This window comes from Microcebus murinus, chromosome 15, assembly GCF_040939455.1.
Source record: "Microcebus murinus isolate Inina chromosome 15, M.murinus_Inina_mat1.0, whole genome shotgun sequence".
Taxonomy (NCBI): domain Eukaryota; kingdom Metazoa; phylum Chordata; class Mammalia; order Primates; family Cheirogaleidae; genus Microcebus; species Microcebus murinus.
The window spans coordinates 13,536,345-13,554,916 of record NC_134118.1 but is presented as its reverse complement, the minus strand read 5'-3'; the positions used below and the strand labels follow the sequence as shown (position 1 = coordinate 13,554,916).

Sequence of the window (18,572 nt, the reverse complement as noted above, 5' to 3'; positions counted from 1 at the left end):
GGCTATGTGCATATTTATAAATACTGCACTATGTGATATAGATACATCTATATAGAGTACTTAACTACACTTCACTCCAAATATCAGAAGTTATGTATTTCTCCTATAATAGTTAATATGGAAAAAAACAGCTTTTAAGTATCTGATACTTTAAAAGTCTAATTCTGCACGAGTTTTTCTTACAGTTGAATGACAAGGTGTAGTATAGGGTACTGGGTAGAGTGGCATGTCCAAGCATCGATCATTTGCTTAGAGACTACCATTGCTAGTTAGGTAGTTAAGAGTGATATAGGCATTGGTAATTTTGTAAGTAACACAATTATTTTCCTGATTGAGATGCTTTTTAAGATGTCTTGCTTGCTAATTACTATTTCCATTTTTTAATCATTTTTCCTCAGAAACCCACAATCTGCCAAAGCAACCTCCACTTGCCCTAGCAATGGGACAGGCTACACAATGTCTGGGACTGATGGCTCGATCAGGAATTGGATCCTGTGCATTTGCCACAGTGGAAGACTACCTACATTAGCTATGCATTTCAAGAGCTCACACTTATATTGTGGCATATAGTCAACATTGAAAGTAGGCCAGCTCTGCTGATTTGAAATTTAGATTTTTTTAATTATGTACTGGGGACAGGTTTTTGTCGCTTTACATTGCTTCCTAGTTTACAGCATGATGCAAATGATTTTCTAACTTAGTGTTAGGAGAAATTATTTTCCATCTTTAACCTCTTAGTTGTCTAAGAGTTAAATATTACTGAATTTCAGACGTTCAAATTGATCATCAAAAATCCTTTAAAACAATTACCTAAAACCAAAAAATCCTGCCGCCTTTGTGGGGGGGAGAGAGGGGAAGGAAATGGAACAAGTTGTGTTTGTGTTAGCATGTGGGTGATGTAAACTTCAAATTGGGAGACGTTCCGACCCCTGCTCCCATATAAGCATTCAATCAGTGTAACTTGCAAAATGCATAAACATCCGACAGTTTGAATTTATAGTGTTATGGGAGAAATCATTTTTAATGTGTACTGTAAAACTTGAAATACTCAGGAGCTGAGTGAATATGTTTGTTGCTACTTACAATCCCAACCTGTTAGTCCCAGTAGTTTTGTTTTAACATGGTCTTTTTCAACTTTGTTTCCTGTTTAACTACAGATGACTTCTGTTGTAGACTCACAAGTTTAACTGTTGTACTATAACAGTATTACATGTCAACAGTGTGGTTATGACCTTTATTTATATAAAAACCAAATATTTAGTCAATTTACCGTGTCTTAATTTAATCTTTGTACACCTTCCATTTTTAAGTGCTTAAAAATGAGTACTATATTGCAATAAAAATGTAGTGATATAATTAACCAGCCATTAAAAATTTACTTCTACAGATACTAGAGTGTCAGTTGAGTTTTATACATTAGGTACTTGTATACTTCTTATGGTCAATATGAAATTAGAGCAGTTAAAGTTCATGGTTTCTACTATTTACCTGAGTTCTACAATTTAAGACTGACTACCTTCAGTTTCCTGGCTTCCTTGGATTAGGGTCAAATCTGATATTGTGGGTGACACAGAAAGACAACAGGAATTAACTTTCCTATTTTCATAGTCACAATATGGGCACATGAGACTTGCCAGTCAAGCAAACCCCCAAACTGGTTAAAAGTAGAATTTATTTTGCAACAGAGTCTCGGCTCTATTGCCTGGGTTAGAGTACAGTAGCTCACTGCAACCTCAAACTCCTGGGGTACAAGTGATCCTCCTGTGTCAGCCTCCCAAGTAGCTGGAACTACAGGTACGTGCCACCACGCCTAGCTAATGTTTAAATTTTTAGTGGAGAAGAGATCTTGCTATGTTGCCCAGGCTGGTATTGAACTCTTGTCCTCAAGCGATCCTGCCTCGGCCTCCCAAAGTACAGGCATGAACCACTGCGCTGAGCCAAGTAAAATTTACAAAGCTGTTCCTGCCACACACCCTCCTGGGGGAAGGGGTTGGTGGGAGTAGAAGAGATGCTGTTGCTGGTGTGCGTATTGCTTGTATTCTGTTAAATGCATAAAAAGAAAGGAAAACCAATTCCCTTTAAACTGCTTTTTCTTCTAGGACCCTCAAAGACTACAAAGCATGACTGTATTCCAGGAGGATGAAATGTGGCCAAGTACTTACCCCAGATAGATTTTTATGGTTCTAAAAATGATTTATGAATGATTTATTACATTTTTTCAGAGAAATTAGTCCTCTAAACTGAATAACTTTAAGTTCTATACATACAAAATACAGATTTTTCTTTTAGCTTCAATTTACTTCTTAGGAGTCTTCATCCTTCTGATCATCCACCGTCTTTTAAACTTCTTGGCATTTTGTTTTTTCTGAGTTCCTAGAATAGAAAGTTTTGTACAGTAAGGTAAAATGCCCAAGAAACACATAATTTGAAATGTTTTTTCATGATTCTCTATATGAATACAAATACTAAAACAAGGTCTATTAGATTATATGTTAAATGATATGTTGACCTATTTTTCAGAAGCAATTTTAAAATAATATATAAGCCAATATATGGGGAAAAATTATGATAATGAACTATCTCCTTCAAAAGAACATTACTCAACATAATAAAGCTATCAGAGACAAGAAAATAAAGCTAAATCTTACCCCAAGCATTATTCAAAAATTGGGCTGCAGCCTTTTTCACTGGTAACCTCTTGTTTGCAAGAGACAGGAACTTATTAACTAGAAAAGAGAACTATTTATCATTTCTTTGTTTTATTCACAGTAAAAAGCAAGAAAAATAGTCGATAAGAAAATTACCAGTAGTTCGGTTGGTTCCTGGACCATATAAAGAATTGTGTATGAAGGCTTGGGCTGCTTGTTGCCTTGAATCTCTAAGATCTTGGTCTTTTAGCCTTAGAGCCACGTAGCTTTTATTCTGGCTGGCGATCAATACAAAAGGTCAAAATAAATGAGGAGAATAAATGCTTACTTTCAAAATAAAGTATTTTTGTCAATTGTCTCAGTGAAAAATGAAATTTCTAATTTTTTATATGCACAGATTAAATTATAAGGCTATTTTACAAGAAATAGGCTAACATTTACATTTTAGTAGAGCAAATGTTTTTAATTTTGGATCAATTTAACAATTTATATCTATGATATATCCAACTGAAGAACATAACCCTGTAAATTTGTACTAAAAGATACTAAAACCAAAAGTCCAAATCATATTAGTTAACAGGAAATTGTTATAATACATGTAGTAAAAGGGAACTAAAAGCTATTCCTGGAAATCCATTCACCACAGTTGCCAATTATCACCTCCAAATCAATTGCACCACATAAACTGTGCCAAATATGGGCCCCACAGATCACAAGGAACTCCTCTGCTGGTCTTGTACTTTGCTTTGCATTTTATATTTGATCTTGTGGCTAAAACAGGACTCCGATTTGCAGGTAATGCCCTGGACAACCAAGCTGTACTGGATGCAGTTCAAAATAATGCTTGCATACTTTAAGATTGAAATTGTAAATATCAACCATATGTGGGCTAAAATTCAATAACAGCTGGAGCTGCTTTCTCTTGACTTCTGTAGACCTTAAGAATAGAAGATGAAGCCACATTTTCAGGGAAATGTTGGATCTCTTTTTAAGAAAGACCATGATGACTGGCCATTGTGGTGAATGCATTTCCAGGAATAGCCATCTTGCATTGGCATACCTTCCACTGTTAAGGGTTAGTGACATAAGGAACATTCAGGAGCCATGGAGAACATATCACACTGCTTCAAGAAGTGAATGGCTAGCAGGTCTGAGAAACTGACAATAGGCTGCAGTGCATCTTGAAATAAACATCTGTCCATTGGGACAGGTGAAATGAAAATTTTCTCAAAAAAACCACAAGAAAATAAAATTTGAACTTGACCCAAAGGACCTAGAAGGACAAATGTCCAACTGATCCTGATTTTTTAATATTGGAATTGATTTTTCCACAGAGGACCTAATCTGAAGTTGCTACTAATTATTTTTCCCATCCCAAATGAAAAAAAAAAGGCTCATTACCTGATAGACTGTACTTTTTGCACTTTAACTTTCTTGGAACCACTTCCTTTTTCACACTCTTCATTTTTCTTTTGCAAATTAACTAAAAAATTAAGTTATATTTTCTAATTAGCATTTATGTAAAAATAAATCAGGAGCATTTACTGGAGTTCACTTTAGATAGCCACTACACATCAATATGGATACAGTTTTTATTTGAAAGAAATACAAGGAACCAGCTCCAGCTAACCTTGGCCAGGCCCAGGCCCATGCCCATGCTCTCTAAGGGCCAATGACACTGGACTGAAAATGTCTGCAAGTGCACCTGACATTTACATGAGAAGTTATTTAAATTAGGATAATTCATACCTTCTTTCAACTTTCCTGGTGATTTCTTTATGCTAAGGAAAAAACAAAAAAAATCACTGAGTGGAATGGCAGATAACAGGCTACTCAAAACATGTCACACTATTTCATCTGGGTTTACAAATAAAATACCCCTCTTTCATTATCACCATCCTCAATTTTTACTCAGGATCCTTTATCACTTTTGGAAAGCAAAAGTCCCTCCCTAGTGCACTTCCACCAACTCCCAATCAATAAATTAGTATTACTAGGATTAGAATATCTTCACAATTTTAAATCTCAAAGTGTATTAGGCTTCAAAGCAGCAGAATGCTATTGGTAACAGTTACTGTTAAGTGAAAGACTTAAGAACAAGTTATATAACACGATATTCAGAATATGAAGTGAAAGGTCTCATGTTATTTGAGAAAATCACAAAGGATTAATTCAACAGTTTAGAGACAAGGATGGAGATAAGGACCAGCCTCAAGGGGTCTGTGGTCTAATGGAAACAAATGCAAACTGACAAAATGCGGTATAAGAATGTAGAGTACAAGGCCGGGCGCGGTGGCTCACGCCTGTAATCCTAGCACTCTAGGAGGCCGAGGCGGGCGGATTGCTCAAGGTCAGGAGTTCAAAACCAGCCTGAGCGAGACCCCGTCTCTACCATAAAAATAGAAAGAAATTAATTGGCCAACTAATATATATAATATAAAAATCAGCCGGGCATGGTGGCTCGTGCCTGTAGTCCCAGCTACTCGGGAGGCTGAGGCAGCAGGATCGCTTGAGCCCAGGAGTTTGAGGTTGCTGTGAGCTAGGCTGACGCCACGGCACTCACCCTAGCCTAGGCAAGAAAGCGAGACTCTGTCTCAAAAAAAAAAAAAAGAATGTAGAGTACAATACAAAAGCACTTGGACACCAGAAAGTCTAAACAAAGGAGGAAGTCTGGTATAGTGGCTCACACCAGTAATCCCAGTGCTTTGAGATCCCGGTGCTTTGAGAGGCTGAGGTGGGAGGATTGCTTGGGGCCAGGAGTTCAATATGAAGGAGGAAGTGATGGAAGGAGAAAACCATATAAGAAGGTAAACATGACACTTGAGCTTGGTTTTGAGAGGTGAAAGGGAATCTGCCACCAAATAGATCTGCTTGTATGTTTAATGTATTCAGGATCTCTTTGGGAAAGTTCTTTTATTGAAAATTTGGGAACCACTGGTCTAGGTAAAAGGGAGCTTAACTTCTGAAGATAAAGCATCAAGGGAAGAAAAAGAGGATAGGAAAAAAAATACAAATATTTAGAAGGGTAAATTTAGTAGAGTTTGAGTGATTTCATGGAACAATGATAGCTTTTGGCTTTAAACCATAAAAAAACACCAAAGCTGCTAAATCAAACAGGATGAGGAGGAAGGACAGGTTGGTGGCAGGTAAGGCAAGTATGAGACAAAGTGAGTTTTAGGAGCCTGTGGGTAAGTAAGTGTCTGCTACCCCACTAAATGATAAATTTCAAAACACTTATTCACCACCATCAACCCTGCCCCTAGTACAATGACAGGCACTCAAAATTTATTAAATGAACACACTGGGATCAGGAAATCAGACACTAGAGCTACAAAAATAAATGGCGAAAGAATAAAAAGTATTATCTCTATCTTCCCCACCAAATTAAAATACCACTGTGTAGCTTTTAAATTTAGGTTGTACAATTCCTTCCATTGTATGGATTCAAACAAATGTCCCAGTATGTAGTTCAAAGATAGGTGTATATAAGCAAGTAATACAAGATCCATTACTTACTCAGTCTGTGAAGCTGTAGCTAGCTTCTCTAGAATAGTATCTGGAAGAAGTTTTCTTTTCTTTTGAAATAAAGACAGTTAAAAATAAATAAGAGTTGATGTACATAATATGTCCAGAGTTGCTTCTGAAGATACCCATTTATTTTATGGACAGCTATACGTCTAGGCAAATAAATGAATAAGGCTGAATATGGGATATGCCCCCACTATCCCTAAAGCGGAGGAAAGACTGGGTCCAAAAACTCAGAACCTATTCCACATTCTCTGGAAGACTTGGTGAAAATTGGAAGGGGTGCCCCACGGTATTTCAACCATCAGGTCACTGTTATAAATTGAAAGCAGTTAAGCGAACCCACCTGGAGTTGTTTCTATGTGGCTAAGTGTGCCTGACAACAAACAGCAAAGCAATCATACTCTGTTGAGCCCTTAGTTTGCAAATCACCATTTAATTCTCACAGCAACCTAGTTTCACATAAAGAAACTACCTCTTTAAATGACTAAGGTGTCGTGACCAGTTGAGTGTCAGATAGTAAAAGGTACGAACATCTTTTCACTGTTGTCAGGAAGAACGTTACTGACTTTTCCCCCACTCCAATACCCCTAGCAGCCCAAATTGCATCAAACACGGGAATTTTATCCCGGCCGGGTTGGTTTAAATATGAGAAGCCTCCCTACCCTCTAACCTTTTGTTCGATAAACAGCTCCTCTCGTCGCTTCCTCTTCTCCTTCAGGAGCGTTTTATCCCTGAAAAAAAGGGTGACAAGTCAGAGCACAAAAGGACAAGCGGGACGGGAATGGGCAGTGCTCTCCGCCTGGCGCGGGTTCCGAACCTGCGCACGGTCTCCCACACTCGCCGCTCCTCTTCTCTCGCCTCCACCTGGGCGCTGGCGAAAGTCAGCTCCTCCGGGGCCTCATCGTCAAACTCATCGTCCCCTTCCTCGTCTTCCTCCAGCGGCTCGGCGGCCGCGCCGCTGCTGGGCTGCCCGAGCAACAAGCCGTGCTCCGCCTCCTCCTCCGAGGCCGGCGGACCCTCGTCCACCATCGCCTCCGCGGACGCCGGGGTGCGGGACGCGCGCGGCCGGAGCTGCACCATGGCCCACGCAGCGCTGGACCGTCTGACTTCTGACCCGGAAACAGTCGCAAGCGGAGCGCGACGTTAAAGAGCGAGCGACGCAGGTTTTCATCGCCCCCTGCAGGTTCGGAGGCCCCACTACCGGCGGTGACGCATGCGCGGAGAGAAGAAAGGGCGCGGCCTGAGGCGGGGGCGTGTGTCCTCCCGCCCCGCTGGGCCTGCAGCTGGAGGAACCGCAGACACGCTCGGCCCGCAGGCGCGGCTTGGTTTCGGGGGGCGGGGGGGGGGAGACACGCGTTGCCGCCCTCCTCGGCTGCGGTGGCGAGACAGGGCTGGCGGGGGTCACGCTGTCGGGTGACCAGAAACCCGGAAACCGCTGCCCCAGTCACTGTGTCGCCGCCTCCTTCAGCACTGGGTTCCGCGCGGTCGCTCGGATCCGTCGGTAATCGTAGCTCCGGCTGCGTTCGCCGGCGCTCCCCGAGGAGGCGGGCCCTCACGGGAAGAAAAGTGCTGTGGCGGAAGGACGCCGTTGCCCTCGGTCCTGCTGTCCCCGACGCAGGCGACTCCACGAGCGCGGGGTTCAGTCAGCCCCGCACCGCTGTCGAGCGTCCCCGCCCGACTCCGGTAGCGGTAAGCCCGGGGCGTGGGGCCTTGCCCGGTTCCCGCTGCGACCCCGCGGCCCGGAACCGCGGCCGGCCCTTGGCGGACGCTGAGTAAGTACCGTCGAAGCAGGACTTCACCGTTACGTACTGAATGCACAGTGGCTGTGTGATATACACGCTTTTCCTCCAAATATATTGTTTCTTGGCATACATGTCCTTTTGTGATCGCCGTGTTTATCTCCTCCCACCCATTATACAACACTGAACGATTCACCGTCCTTTGAGCAAATCAAGCTGTGTCACACTCGCCATATATTTGTGCGCGCTGTCCCCTCCACTGACGGGCCCTCCCCCATGCAGGACTATTTCTACTTAAAAACTCCCGCGGAGCCTGACTTCATGCACCTTAACATCCACCCCATTCCCACTCTGCCCATCTCTAATTGCACTTTTCTCTGAGCCTTTCACAAAATTCTATTCCTGTAGCTTCCACATTGTTTAATAGTTTACATGACGGTAGTTCCATCCATTCTGTGAATTCCTTGTGGGCAAGGCCCAGGTCTTGCTAATCATTTTATTATGTCTATCACATGGTAAATGTTTAATAAATGCTAAGTTGAATTGACTAATTCTATCTCACATATATTTTGTATTTTCAGTTCTTTTCTGATTTAGAAGCAATTCCCAATGAAAAAAATGAAATATGAATGAAAATGACAAGACACAAGAGAAAAAGCTGCTGGAACCAAAGGTCCAGTAGGGGAGGAGTTGCAATGAACAGTTCTGAAACCAGCCTTGATCTGATGGAAATTACAAATCAAAAATATAATCAGATTCCCTGAGACAGTGTGCTAACATGGAAATTTTATGAGGAAATTATATGGAGTTAACTGGGAACAGCTTAGCAACAAACCTATTAAAATTGCGTGATGGTATTTAATGTACAGAAACTGCATTATATGTATTATAGAACTTAATTATCGGTGTTAGCAGTGCCCTCAGCGTACATCCCTTGACCCACCCAAATAGAGTGTGAACCGGCTCTCAGGGTGCCTGGCTAATCATCTGTGGGCTACAAATATCCCTCTTCCCCACACAAAGGACCTTTGGAATTTATTAAAAGTTATGACTTGCAAATGCTGTACGAAGTTTTATACGACAGTGTCTTGCTGCCTATTTCTACAAAAGCCAAGAGTGTAACATTAAATGGAATTTTGCAAGCGGCTGAGGTGACGTGGCCCAGGTACATGATCACCCGGAGCCCACGTGACCCGAGGAACTGACCCCCACACGCTGGTGGCCAGTCCCCTAGTCAGGCCTGTCATGCTTGCTGGGTAGCAGCCATTCCAAGGGCCCTGAGTACTGAGTGGGGCTCGGCTGGTGGGGCTTAAGGAAAGAGCTGTATTCTTACCACTTACTCCAAGGTATTACTAGTAAGGGCATACCATTTTTTAAACTCCCCTGGGAAAAACTCCCTTCAGAATTCTGTGTGGGAATGGTTGGCAGACCCCACGGGCACTGCATGCTTCTGCATTTATGATAAACAGTCCACCATCAGACCTTCCTTTCCCTCCTGGCTGCTAAGACGGCCACAGCAAAATGTTAGGCAGCTGTGTTTATTCTTGGGGTCCATATATTTGTATCATTCTTCTTACTCATCCTGATTTTTTCCCTTGTCAGTACTTTTCTCTTGCTCCCTTGTGTTGAGTTCCTGCACTCAGCTACCCCGTGTTCTCTGAGGTAAGGCAGCCAAACGAGGTAAACACTGAAAAGAAAAAGCCCCAACAGAGACATCTCCTGGGGTAACATCTTCATACAATAAATTGCCTTCTGTAGAGAGTGACTTTATTTTCCACTAAAACTTGTTCAAAAATCAGAATCGAATAGCAAAGTTTTACCCCTTTATTTCTATCTTTGCCCAAATGGCAAAAATAGAATCAGCATAATTACATCTTTTAGACAATTTAATTACAAAATCCGTTCCCACCCAATAACCAACCAACTGTATCAAAGGTTTCTAATGTTGCAGTTCACACCAGATAACAGGAATTCACTTCACAGTTCTCTGATTTCTAAATGCATTTGCTCTTGCGCCTGCTAAGCCCCCATCATTCACCAACAGCTTGGATTCCAGCCAGGGCATCAGGATATTTTTAGATCGCCCAATATTTCATTCACTACCCACAAGACCATTTCTCCTGTTTGTGGTCTAGTTCTTAGATATACTATAATTTCTCTTTCCTAGGACACTTAGGAAACAGTTTCGCTTTCATGACAGGCAAGGGCTTCAGGAAGAGTTGTACCACAGGGTCCCTGGAAATGAAACCTGAAAAAGAAGGACCAGATACAGCCGAGTTAAGAGCTATGGGTTAGCAAAAAACATGCTGTACTACTTACATAGGTCACCCACTTCTTAAGTTATATCCAAAGTAAAATCAAAATAAATATGGTATTTTGAATGTTTGTACTCACTTCTTTCATCTAGTCTCTGACAGCTCAAGATATAACACTTCACTGTAGCTTGGCTTCTGTGACTAAGGGAATTTAGCCATTGTCCTAGAATTTAGGTGCTACAAATTTTATTTCAAGGGGTAGAAGGAGACATGATTGTAATGTGTATTTTGTGATTGTATTGCCAAACTCATAATTGAAATTTTAAGTTACAAAATATATGTGTATATATATTACATTAAAACAGCATTCACATGTAGTACTAAGGACAGTAGACCATAAAGATTTTGCACCATAAGACCAGAAAGATTTTAGCTGAGTTGACGAGCCTCTTGAAGCTTCCATTGGATTTTATGACTAGCCTCTGACTTGTAGTTAGAAAGTAGAATGAAGGGGAAGAGAAAAGAGGAGGGAGAAAAAAAGAAGAAAAATCAATGAAGTATGTTTCCTTCAAGGGAAATAGGACAGGGAAGAAAAAACCATGAATAAGAAACAAAAGCAAGATTTTCTAATGCATTACTAATGAGAAAACCAGTTGAACACAATTAAAAATGGAAAAGGCATTTCCTCAATGTAATTCATCATTCATATTATCTATTTGTGATACAAGGCAAATCGTGACTGCCTTAGCCCTCAAATACTGTTCCCTCAACAGAGTGCCACTTAGTGGACAGCCCTGACCAAATGGCATCTCCACCCCTTCTGCCCCCCACAGCATGCTGCGAACTGGCTGCTAGGAAGCTCCCCTGCAGCACAGTGGTCACACTCACCCTCCTCTTGCTTTACACGAGCAAGCTGGACCCCTCACCCTTCCCAAATTTTACAATGGTGCCTCATCCCCAAGTGTGAAAACATGGGGTGCCAATAAAGGGATGTTTGGAACATTGGTATAGATCTGAGAAAACAAATGGTGTCTACAGGCTAGGCAGACATCCTCATGCAAGTTGGGTGGTTTCTTCTTCCTTTCAGTAAAGATGAAAGAGGGTCTGATAGAATCATAATGAACAGATCACTAAATATGATACAAAATCAATCTGCATGTTTTGGCACATAACTTGGAAGGTCCAAATCTGAGTGGCAATGCCATATCAACATTCCTTTCATGCCTGGACTTTAGGTGGCTCCGGTTTCTCAGTACTTGTATGTATCAAAAGCAAAAACTAAGAATTACAATGGACATTGTTCTTGAAAATCATAAACTACCCAAAACTCTTCTGTCTGAAATTCTAGCAATAAAGAATAAAATATCCCCTCATGCCTAGGATCTAAGTTACTCTGACACTAAGAAGCAGCCTGGAGTTCCAGGAGTTCCAGCCCTGGTGCAGAGCTTCAAATGAAGGGTTTCTGGACACCACATTCGTCTTAACTTTGTAGTTTCTAAAGAAATAGGACCCTGGCCTACTTTGCCAGCTAGACTGGATGTTGACTCATTTACACATAGCCCTGTTCATTGCTTTGAGTCTATCAAAACTTGCTTCACTTAAACTGCACTTAGATTCCAGCCTTCCCTCAACTCCTATAACAACTTTATCTTTTCCTGTGTTTGGGGACACCGCCCCCAGTTACACCCAGGTGCAGTCTCCTACACTGCACTGAGTCAATAAACCTGATCTTGGGTCCAACGAGGTAGCTCATTCCTGTAATGCTAGCACTTTGAGAGGCTGAGGTGGGAAGATTGCTTGAGGTCAGGGGTTCGAGACCACCTGCCTGAGGAAGAGCCAGACTCTGTCTCTACTAAAAATAGAAAGAAAAAAAAAATTAGCTGGGCATAGTGGCATGAGCCTATAGTCCCAGCCACTTGGGAGGCTGAGGCAGGAGGATCATTTGACCCCAGGAGTTTGAGGTTGCTGTGAGCTAGGATCACACCACTGCACTCTGGCCTGGGTGACAGTGAGACCTTGTCTCAAAATAAACAAACAAACAAACCTGATCTTGACTATTTGTGATACTGTAGGAGGATTGGGCTAGAACAACAGGAACTGTCTCCTAACAAGACCTAACACTCAGCCATAGATACATGCACTAATTCATAAAGTATATGTCCCATTCATCTATTAAGAGATGTATTTCTAATAAAATTTTACTCTTTTAGATTAATCAAAACATTTATTTCTTGTTTCAACTATATACTACAGATTAGTGAAGTGATAACTCAATCTAGAGGAATTTTTTAGAGAACATTTTTTTTAATTTTAAGGCAATTGAAAAAAACAATTCATGTATTTTGTTGCAGAAGTATAATAGGGTAGACAGTAAAATATTTCCAAGAATAAAAATATATTAGTATAAATTTCTATAGTAGCAGTAGAATGGCAATACAAGTCAAAGAGAAAAAATGTGAAGGTTCCAATTGTTAAAGAAGGGTTTGTGTATTATTTTATAAATGGATGACAGCATGTATCAGATAGTTATGACACTCATATTTGATTGGATGCACTTAAAACCATGACATGGCAGCTTTATTTCAAAATGTCAATATTTCTAATGCACCTGGAATCAGATTTTTCTTAAATTTATTTATTTATTTATTTTTGAGTCAGGTTCTTGCTTTGTCACCCAGGACAGAGTACAGTGGCATCATCATAGCTCACTTCAACCCCAAACTCCTGCCTCAGTCTCCTGAGTAGCTGGGACTACAGGCACATGCCACCATGCCTGGCCAATTTTTCTATTTTTTGTAGAGACGGGGTCTCACTCCTGTTCAGGCTGGTCTTGAACTCCTGGCCTCAAGCAACCCTCCCACTTTGGCCTCCCAGAGTGCTAGGATTACAGGGGTGAGCTATCACACCCGGCACTCAACTATTTTTGATAAAAAATTTTAGAGTCAACTTTTAAAATGTGAATGGTGTACATGAACAATGTTTGAAGATGCCTTTTCTAGCACACCTGTGCACTTTGCTGCCCACTCCCCGCCAGTTGTAGGATAACCAAGACTACTGGTTAGTTCCAAATCTGCTCATGCCACTTTTACGAGATAATGTAATCATCTCATTTAATTTAAAATTATGTAATAAACTGCAAAAACATAGGTGTTAAAAGAGAGTTATTTCCAGGAAAACTAGTTGAATGCTTTGGAAAGACACAGTGAGTCACTAAATATAATTCTGTTAAATTAGGTACAAGTGTAAAAGACTGGGGGATGATTGCTGTACACGTTTCTTTTTGAAAATGCTTGCTCCCTTTAAAAAAAAACAGGAAAGTGTCAAAAACCAGATGTAATCCACTGTTTCCCCAGATTTCCTGATAAGAATCACCTGGGTCATTTGCTACCTGGACATAAGCAGGCATCTCCCTGCTAGAAATTCTGCTTCAAGAAGTCTAGGTCAGGGCCTTGGGACCTGATTTTCTTGGTTGTCTGTTTTATAAGAGAAGGGCTGGAGTGATTCTCATCTTCAGGGAAATTTAGGCAACACCAGGAAAATTATCAGTATGGTTTATGCAAGAAAGGTGAGCTCCAATCAGCACATCTCTATTCAAACAAAAAGCCTTTAGCTCTATGCAAAATAAATATCAAATGAAGGCAGATTTATGCTTTAAATTGAAATAAAACGTTTAAGGCATGTATGTGTCCTTTTTCATTAGTCTTGCTTTCAGTGGCTCTTTGGATTAACACACCAACTAGAAGCCCGACTGCACGGAGAGAGAGGGTTCCGCCACCCGTCCACACTGGCACGGCCGGGGGCCTGCGACTTCTCTATCAAATGTTGCCAACTGTGAATTAAAAGAAGTGACCTCCTCACACCTTGGGTGAGTAACTACATAGCTACAGCAACCTATAAAACTCTTTTCTAAGAATTCCTTGGACTTGCAAACTCTGCAGCTTTGTTTGGGGGCCTCTTTCACCCGACACAAACATGGTGCTTCATTACTTTACTGACCGCCTCGCCTGGGACTTCCTCTCTCCACTGCAGCCAGCTGACCCTCTTACCCTTCTTCTTACCTCCCAGGTGCACGTCCCCTGTGCAGCTCTTGCTCTGGGTGGTCCCTGTATCTGGAAAGCTCTTATCCCAGGCATCTCTTTAGCTAAGTCTTCCAGGTCTTTGCTCAAATCTCTTCTTAAATGAGGCTTGCTCTACCTCCCCACTTGGACCCTGCAACCTGCCTGCCCCCCCCACCAACTCCACCTTTGCTTTCCCCCATGGTCTCAGCACCTTCTCACGTGCTATGGAATTCGCACCCATGTCTACTGCCTACTGTCTGCTTCCACCACTAGACTGTCTTCTTCCTTCGGTACGTTTTTGTTTTGTTTACAGATAGAGCCTATCTTAAGCACTTAGAACAGTGTCTGGTACTAGATACTTAATAGATATTTGTGGTTTTCAATTAAATTCCAAAGCTTAGAGATATTCAAAGATGAACAGAGCACATTCTTGCAGGGCACTGAGCTCGGTGGGTGCTTGGAAGGCCCTGCCCAGCAGCTCGCTGCAAGTACAAATTCCATTTTTGCCTCAGCAAATGTACAAAACCCGACATGCCAAGGACCCTTGGGGTTGAGAAACAGTCAAAACATTGAGTTTTTTTTTTTGTTTTTTTTTTATCACTCGTGTTGAGGTTGAAAAACATTGAGTTTTAAATCCAAAATTGCCTAGGGTTTTTTGGAATACTCATGGTTGGTCAGAAATCATCCAAGACAACCACTCGGCATGGGGAAAATGACAAACGAAAACTGGAACTAATTAACACCTTGAAAATATAAATATATCCCGTGGGAAGCGAATTCTGTGACTTTGTCTCTAGATTAGAACTGGGGCAAAAAAATCTAAACAACTTGTGCAAGGCCCAAGCAGTCTTGTGAGATTCAAGTTTAAGATCCAGGCAGCATTCCAGCCACCTACTTAAGTAATAAAAAAAATCAGATTAAATGCAGCAGGGAATATTAATCCAATTTTCCTTTTTCTCTCTAACCTAGAGCAAGGTTTGTCAAACTTTCTCTGTGAAGGGCCACACAGTAAATATTTTAAGCTTTGCAAACCAGATGGTCTCTGTTGCAACTACTCAACCCCGCCACTGCAGTGCAGAAGTGCCACAGACAACACATAGCACAGGGCCATGCCTGTGTTCCCATAAAACTTTTTTCTACAAATACAGGTGGTGGGCAAACTCGGCCCATAGGCAGTAGTTTGCTGACCCCCGACCTGGGGTAAAGTTCAACCAAAATCTGTCGAGCACGAAGTGTAAGAGAAAATTGTGCCATTGTTAAGCGCTATGTTTAAATAAGCCTCTCAGTCACTCCAGGGTTGGTTTCCCCATTTGAAAAATTGAGTAGGACGAGATGATGATCACTGGCATCTCCGACAACTCTGAGACAAAATCATTGCTGGCTTCTCTGATGGGTCACACTCAACTGGGAAAATCCCTGGACTTATGTTCTACAGACAGCCTCAGCAGCTCCCCAGAGAAGCCGACACAACGATGGTTCTTGTGATCAGTTCTGGTCGCTGAGTAGCTTGACAAATTGATAAGAGTTGCTAATTCGCAAGCCTGTTGGTCTGTTCAGAGAGACGCTGAAGGTTTTCAAGACAACGTGAAGCTGAAGAATGTTGGCTAAAGCTCAAGTCCTGCTTCAGAGAGTTTATCCTGTCCCACTCTTGTCATTTTCGGATGGTCTTTCGAGCAGCCAAGGGCCTTGAGTTACCTGCTCTGACATGGCTTCTGATGATGGTAAGTACCCAGCTGTGACACATACATATTAGAGGGAGGCCTGATGTCCATTTTCCAGTGGATAAGTTAGAAGACAACTTTTTTTAATGTAATAGCTTTATTGAGATATAATTCACATACAACCCACCCATTTAAATGTATAATTCAGTAGTTTTGGGTATATTCACAGAATTGCACAGCCATCCCCACAATCAACTTCAGAACGTTTTAATCAACCCAAAATGAAAACCTGTACCCGTTAGCGCTCACCCCCTACTCCTCCCCCCTCCCAGCACAACCACCCACTAATCTGCCTTCTGGCTACTGATTTGCCGATTGGGATATTTCACGTAAATGGAGTCATACATTACGTCATCTTTTATGACTGTCTTCTTTCACTTGGCATACTGTTTTCAAGGGTCACAATGCTGTAGCATGTATCAGTACTTCATCCTTTTTATGGCTGAATAATAGTCCATTGTACAAATATACCAAATTTCATTTATCTATCCATCAGATGATGGACACGTGGGCTATCTCCACTTTTTCCATGAACGATGCTACCATGAATATTCAAGTGCAAATTTCTGTGTAGACATATGTTTTCATTTCTAAGGCTACATACATATCAAGGAATAGAATTGCTGGGTCATATAGTAATACTATATTTAACTGCCAGACTGTTTTCCAAAGCGACTGCACCAATGTACATTCCATTCCCACCAGCAACGTATAAAGGTTCCAATTTCTTCACCAATAGTTGTTGTTTTCTTTTATGTAAAATATTATAGCCATGCTGGTAGTTGTAAAGTGGCATCTCATTGTGGTTTTAATTTGCATTTCCCTGATGGCTAATGATGTTGAACATCTTTTCAATATGCTTATTGGCCATGTGTATATATTTGGAGAACTGTCTTTTCAAATCTTTTGGCCTGTTTTAAAATTGGATTGTCTTTTATTATTGAGTTTTAAGAGTTCTTTATATATTTTGGATACAAATAAACCTCTTATCAAATGCTAGACTTAAAAATGTGGATTTTCTTTTCTCTTAATTGGTGGTATCCATTGAAATAAGAAAGTTTTAAATTTTGATGAAGTCTAATTTACCCATTTTTCTTATGTTACTTTTGCTTTTGGTGTCAGATCTAAGAAAGCGTTGCCAGGTATGGTGGCTCACACCTAGCACTGGGAGACCAGGGCGGGAGGATCACTTGAAGCCAGGAGTTTGAGACCAGTCTGGACAACATAGTGAGATCCCATTTCTACCAAAAAAAAAAAAAAAATTGCCAGGGCTGGGCACGGCGGCTCACGCCTGTAATCCTAGCACTCAGGGAGGCCGAGGCAGGTGGATTGCTCAAGCTCAGGAGTTCAAAACCAGCCTGAGCAAGAGCGAGACCCCGTCTCTACTATAAATAGAAAGAAATTAATTGGTCAACTAAACATATATATATATATATATATATATATATAAAATTAGCCAGGCATGGTGGCACATGCCTGTAGTCCCAGCTACTTGGGAGGCTAAGGCAGGAGGATCGCTTGAGCCCAGGAGTTTGAGGTTGCTGTGAGCTAAGCTGATGCCACGGCACTCTAGCTTGGGCAACAAACGTGAGACTCTGTCTCAAAAAAAAAAAAAAAAAAAAAGCCAGGTGTGGTGGCACACCCCTGTGTCACAATCTGTCTCAGGAAAAAAAAAAGATATACTCCTATATTTTCTTTTAAGAATTTCATAGTTTCAGCTCTTACATTTAGGTCTATGATCCATTCTGGGTTACTTTTTCTGTGTAATGTGACAAAGGGGTGCAACTTCATTCCTTTGCACGTGGCTATCCAACGCCATTTCTTGAAAAGACTGTCTTTCCCCATCGAATTGTCTTGGCACTCTTTTAAAAAATCACTTGCCCATAAATACGAGGGTTTATTACTGGACTCTCAATTCTATTCCACTGGTTCTATATATCTATCCTTATGCCAGTGCCACACTATCTTGATTACTGTAAGTTTGTAGTAAGTTTTGAATGGAGAGTGTGAGTTCTCCAACTTCAATCTTTACTTTGTTTTTGGCTATTCTGGGTCCCTTGAATTTTATATGAATTTTAGAATCAACTTGTCAACTGCTACAAAAAGCCAGATGTAATTTTGGTAAGGATTGGGTTGAACCTACAGATCACTTTGGGGAGCACTGCCTTCTTAAAAATATTAAGTTGTCCAATCCATGAACTTGGGATGTATTTCTATTTACTTAGACCTTCTTTATATTTCAACAATGTTCTTCTTAGTTCCTACCATTTACATGCAAATGAAGAACTATGGGCCAAGAACATATAGGCTGTAGCTGATTAAAGAGACAAGTGGAAAAGACTAGGACCAAAGCCAGCTCACTCACCAGAAGAGGATCCTATTTAAGTGTCTGTAGCACAATTTTTTTTAACCCAGTGAAGACTTAAGAGCAGCAGTTCTCATCCTAGCTGCACATTAGAATCACCTAGGAAACTTATAAAAAATCATGATGTTCAGGCTATACCTCAGAGCAATTATATCAGAATCTCATGAAGTGGCATCCATGCATCAATATTTTTAAAATATTCAATCAAGGCTAGACATGGTGGCTCACATCTATAATCTTAGCACTTTAGGAGGCTAA

The 18,572-nt window shown here is 41.2% G+C and overlaps 3 protein-coding genes and 1 long non-coding RNA gene across 8 annotated transcripts in view; 2 read left to right on the top strand and 2 right to left on the bottom strand.

Moving 5' to 3' along the window:
* The window catches only part of RANBP9 (RAN binding protein 9), a 106,283-nt gene extending 104,893 nt beyond the window's left edge, over positions 1–1,390 (top strand). Inside the window, exon 14 of the mRNA XM_012753561.2 lies at positions 399–1,390. Within this exon, the coding sequence (XP_012609015.2) occupies positions 399–529 (131 nt within the window). The 3' untranslated portion in view covers positions 530–1,390. The remainder of the gene's footprint in view (positions 1–398) is intronic.
* A 782-nt stretch (positions 1,391–2,172) lies between these two features.
* On the bottom strand, positions 2,173–7,323 carry NOL7 (nucleolar protein 7). Its single transcript, XM_012753559.3, has 8 exons — positions 6,994–7,323; positions 6,847–6,907; positions 6,165–6,223; positions 4,398–4,429; positions 4,050–4,131; positions 2,805–2,926; positions 2,649–2,726; positions 2,173–2,373 (listed from the first exon to the last, which is right to left on the bottom strand). The coding sequence occupies exons 1-8, from the start codon at positions 7,254–7,256 to the stop codon at positions 2,297–2,299; spliced, it is 774 nt and encodes a 257-aa protein (XP_012609013.1). The 5' UTR covers positions 7,257–7,323; the 3' UTR covers positions 2,173–2,296.
* Positions 7,324–7,554: 231 nt separating this feature from the next.
* Positions 7,555–8,974, top strand: LOC109729270 (uncharacterized). Its single transcript, XR_012923218.1, has 2 exons — positions 7,555–7,948; positions 8,497–8,974. It is a non-coding gene; the product is annotated as an uncharacterized LOC109729270 (long non-coding RNA).
* Positions 8,975–9,725: 751 nt separating this feature from the next.
* SIRT5 (sirtuin 5) overlaps positions 9,726–18,572 on the bottom strand; it is a 31,923-nt gene continuing 23,076 nt past the window's right edge. For all 5 annotated transcript variants that reach the window (XM_012753557.3, XM_012753551.3, XM_076010483.1 and 2 more), the window contains one exon: positions 9,726–10,163. In XM_012753557.3, coding sequence (XP_012609011.1) covers positions 10,088–10,163 — 76 coding nt within the window. In that variant the 3' untranslated portion in view covers positions 9,726–10,087. The remainder of the gene's footprint in view (positions 10,164–18,572) is intronic.

Excerpts from the sequence above, each read along its gene's own strand:
- NOL7 (XM_012753559.3), bottom strand. The coding sequence starts at position 7,256 with ATGGTGCAGCTCCGGCCGCGCGCGTCCCGCACCCCGGCGTCCGCGGAG. Across the intron at positions 6,224-6,846 it reads AGCTGTTTATCGAACAAAAG|AAAAGAAAACTTCTTCCAGA; the intron begins GTTAGAGGGTAG and ends TTATTTCAAAAG. Across the intron at positions 2,727-2,804 it reads AGGAACCAACCGAACTACTG|TTAATAAGTTCCTGTCTCTT; the intron begins GTAATTTTCTTA and ends TCTCTTTTCTAG.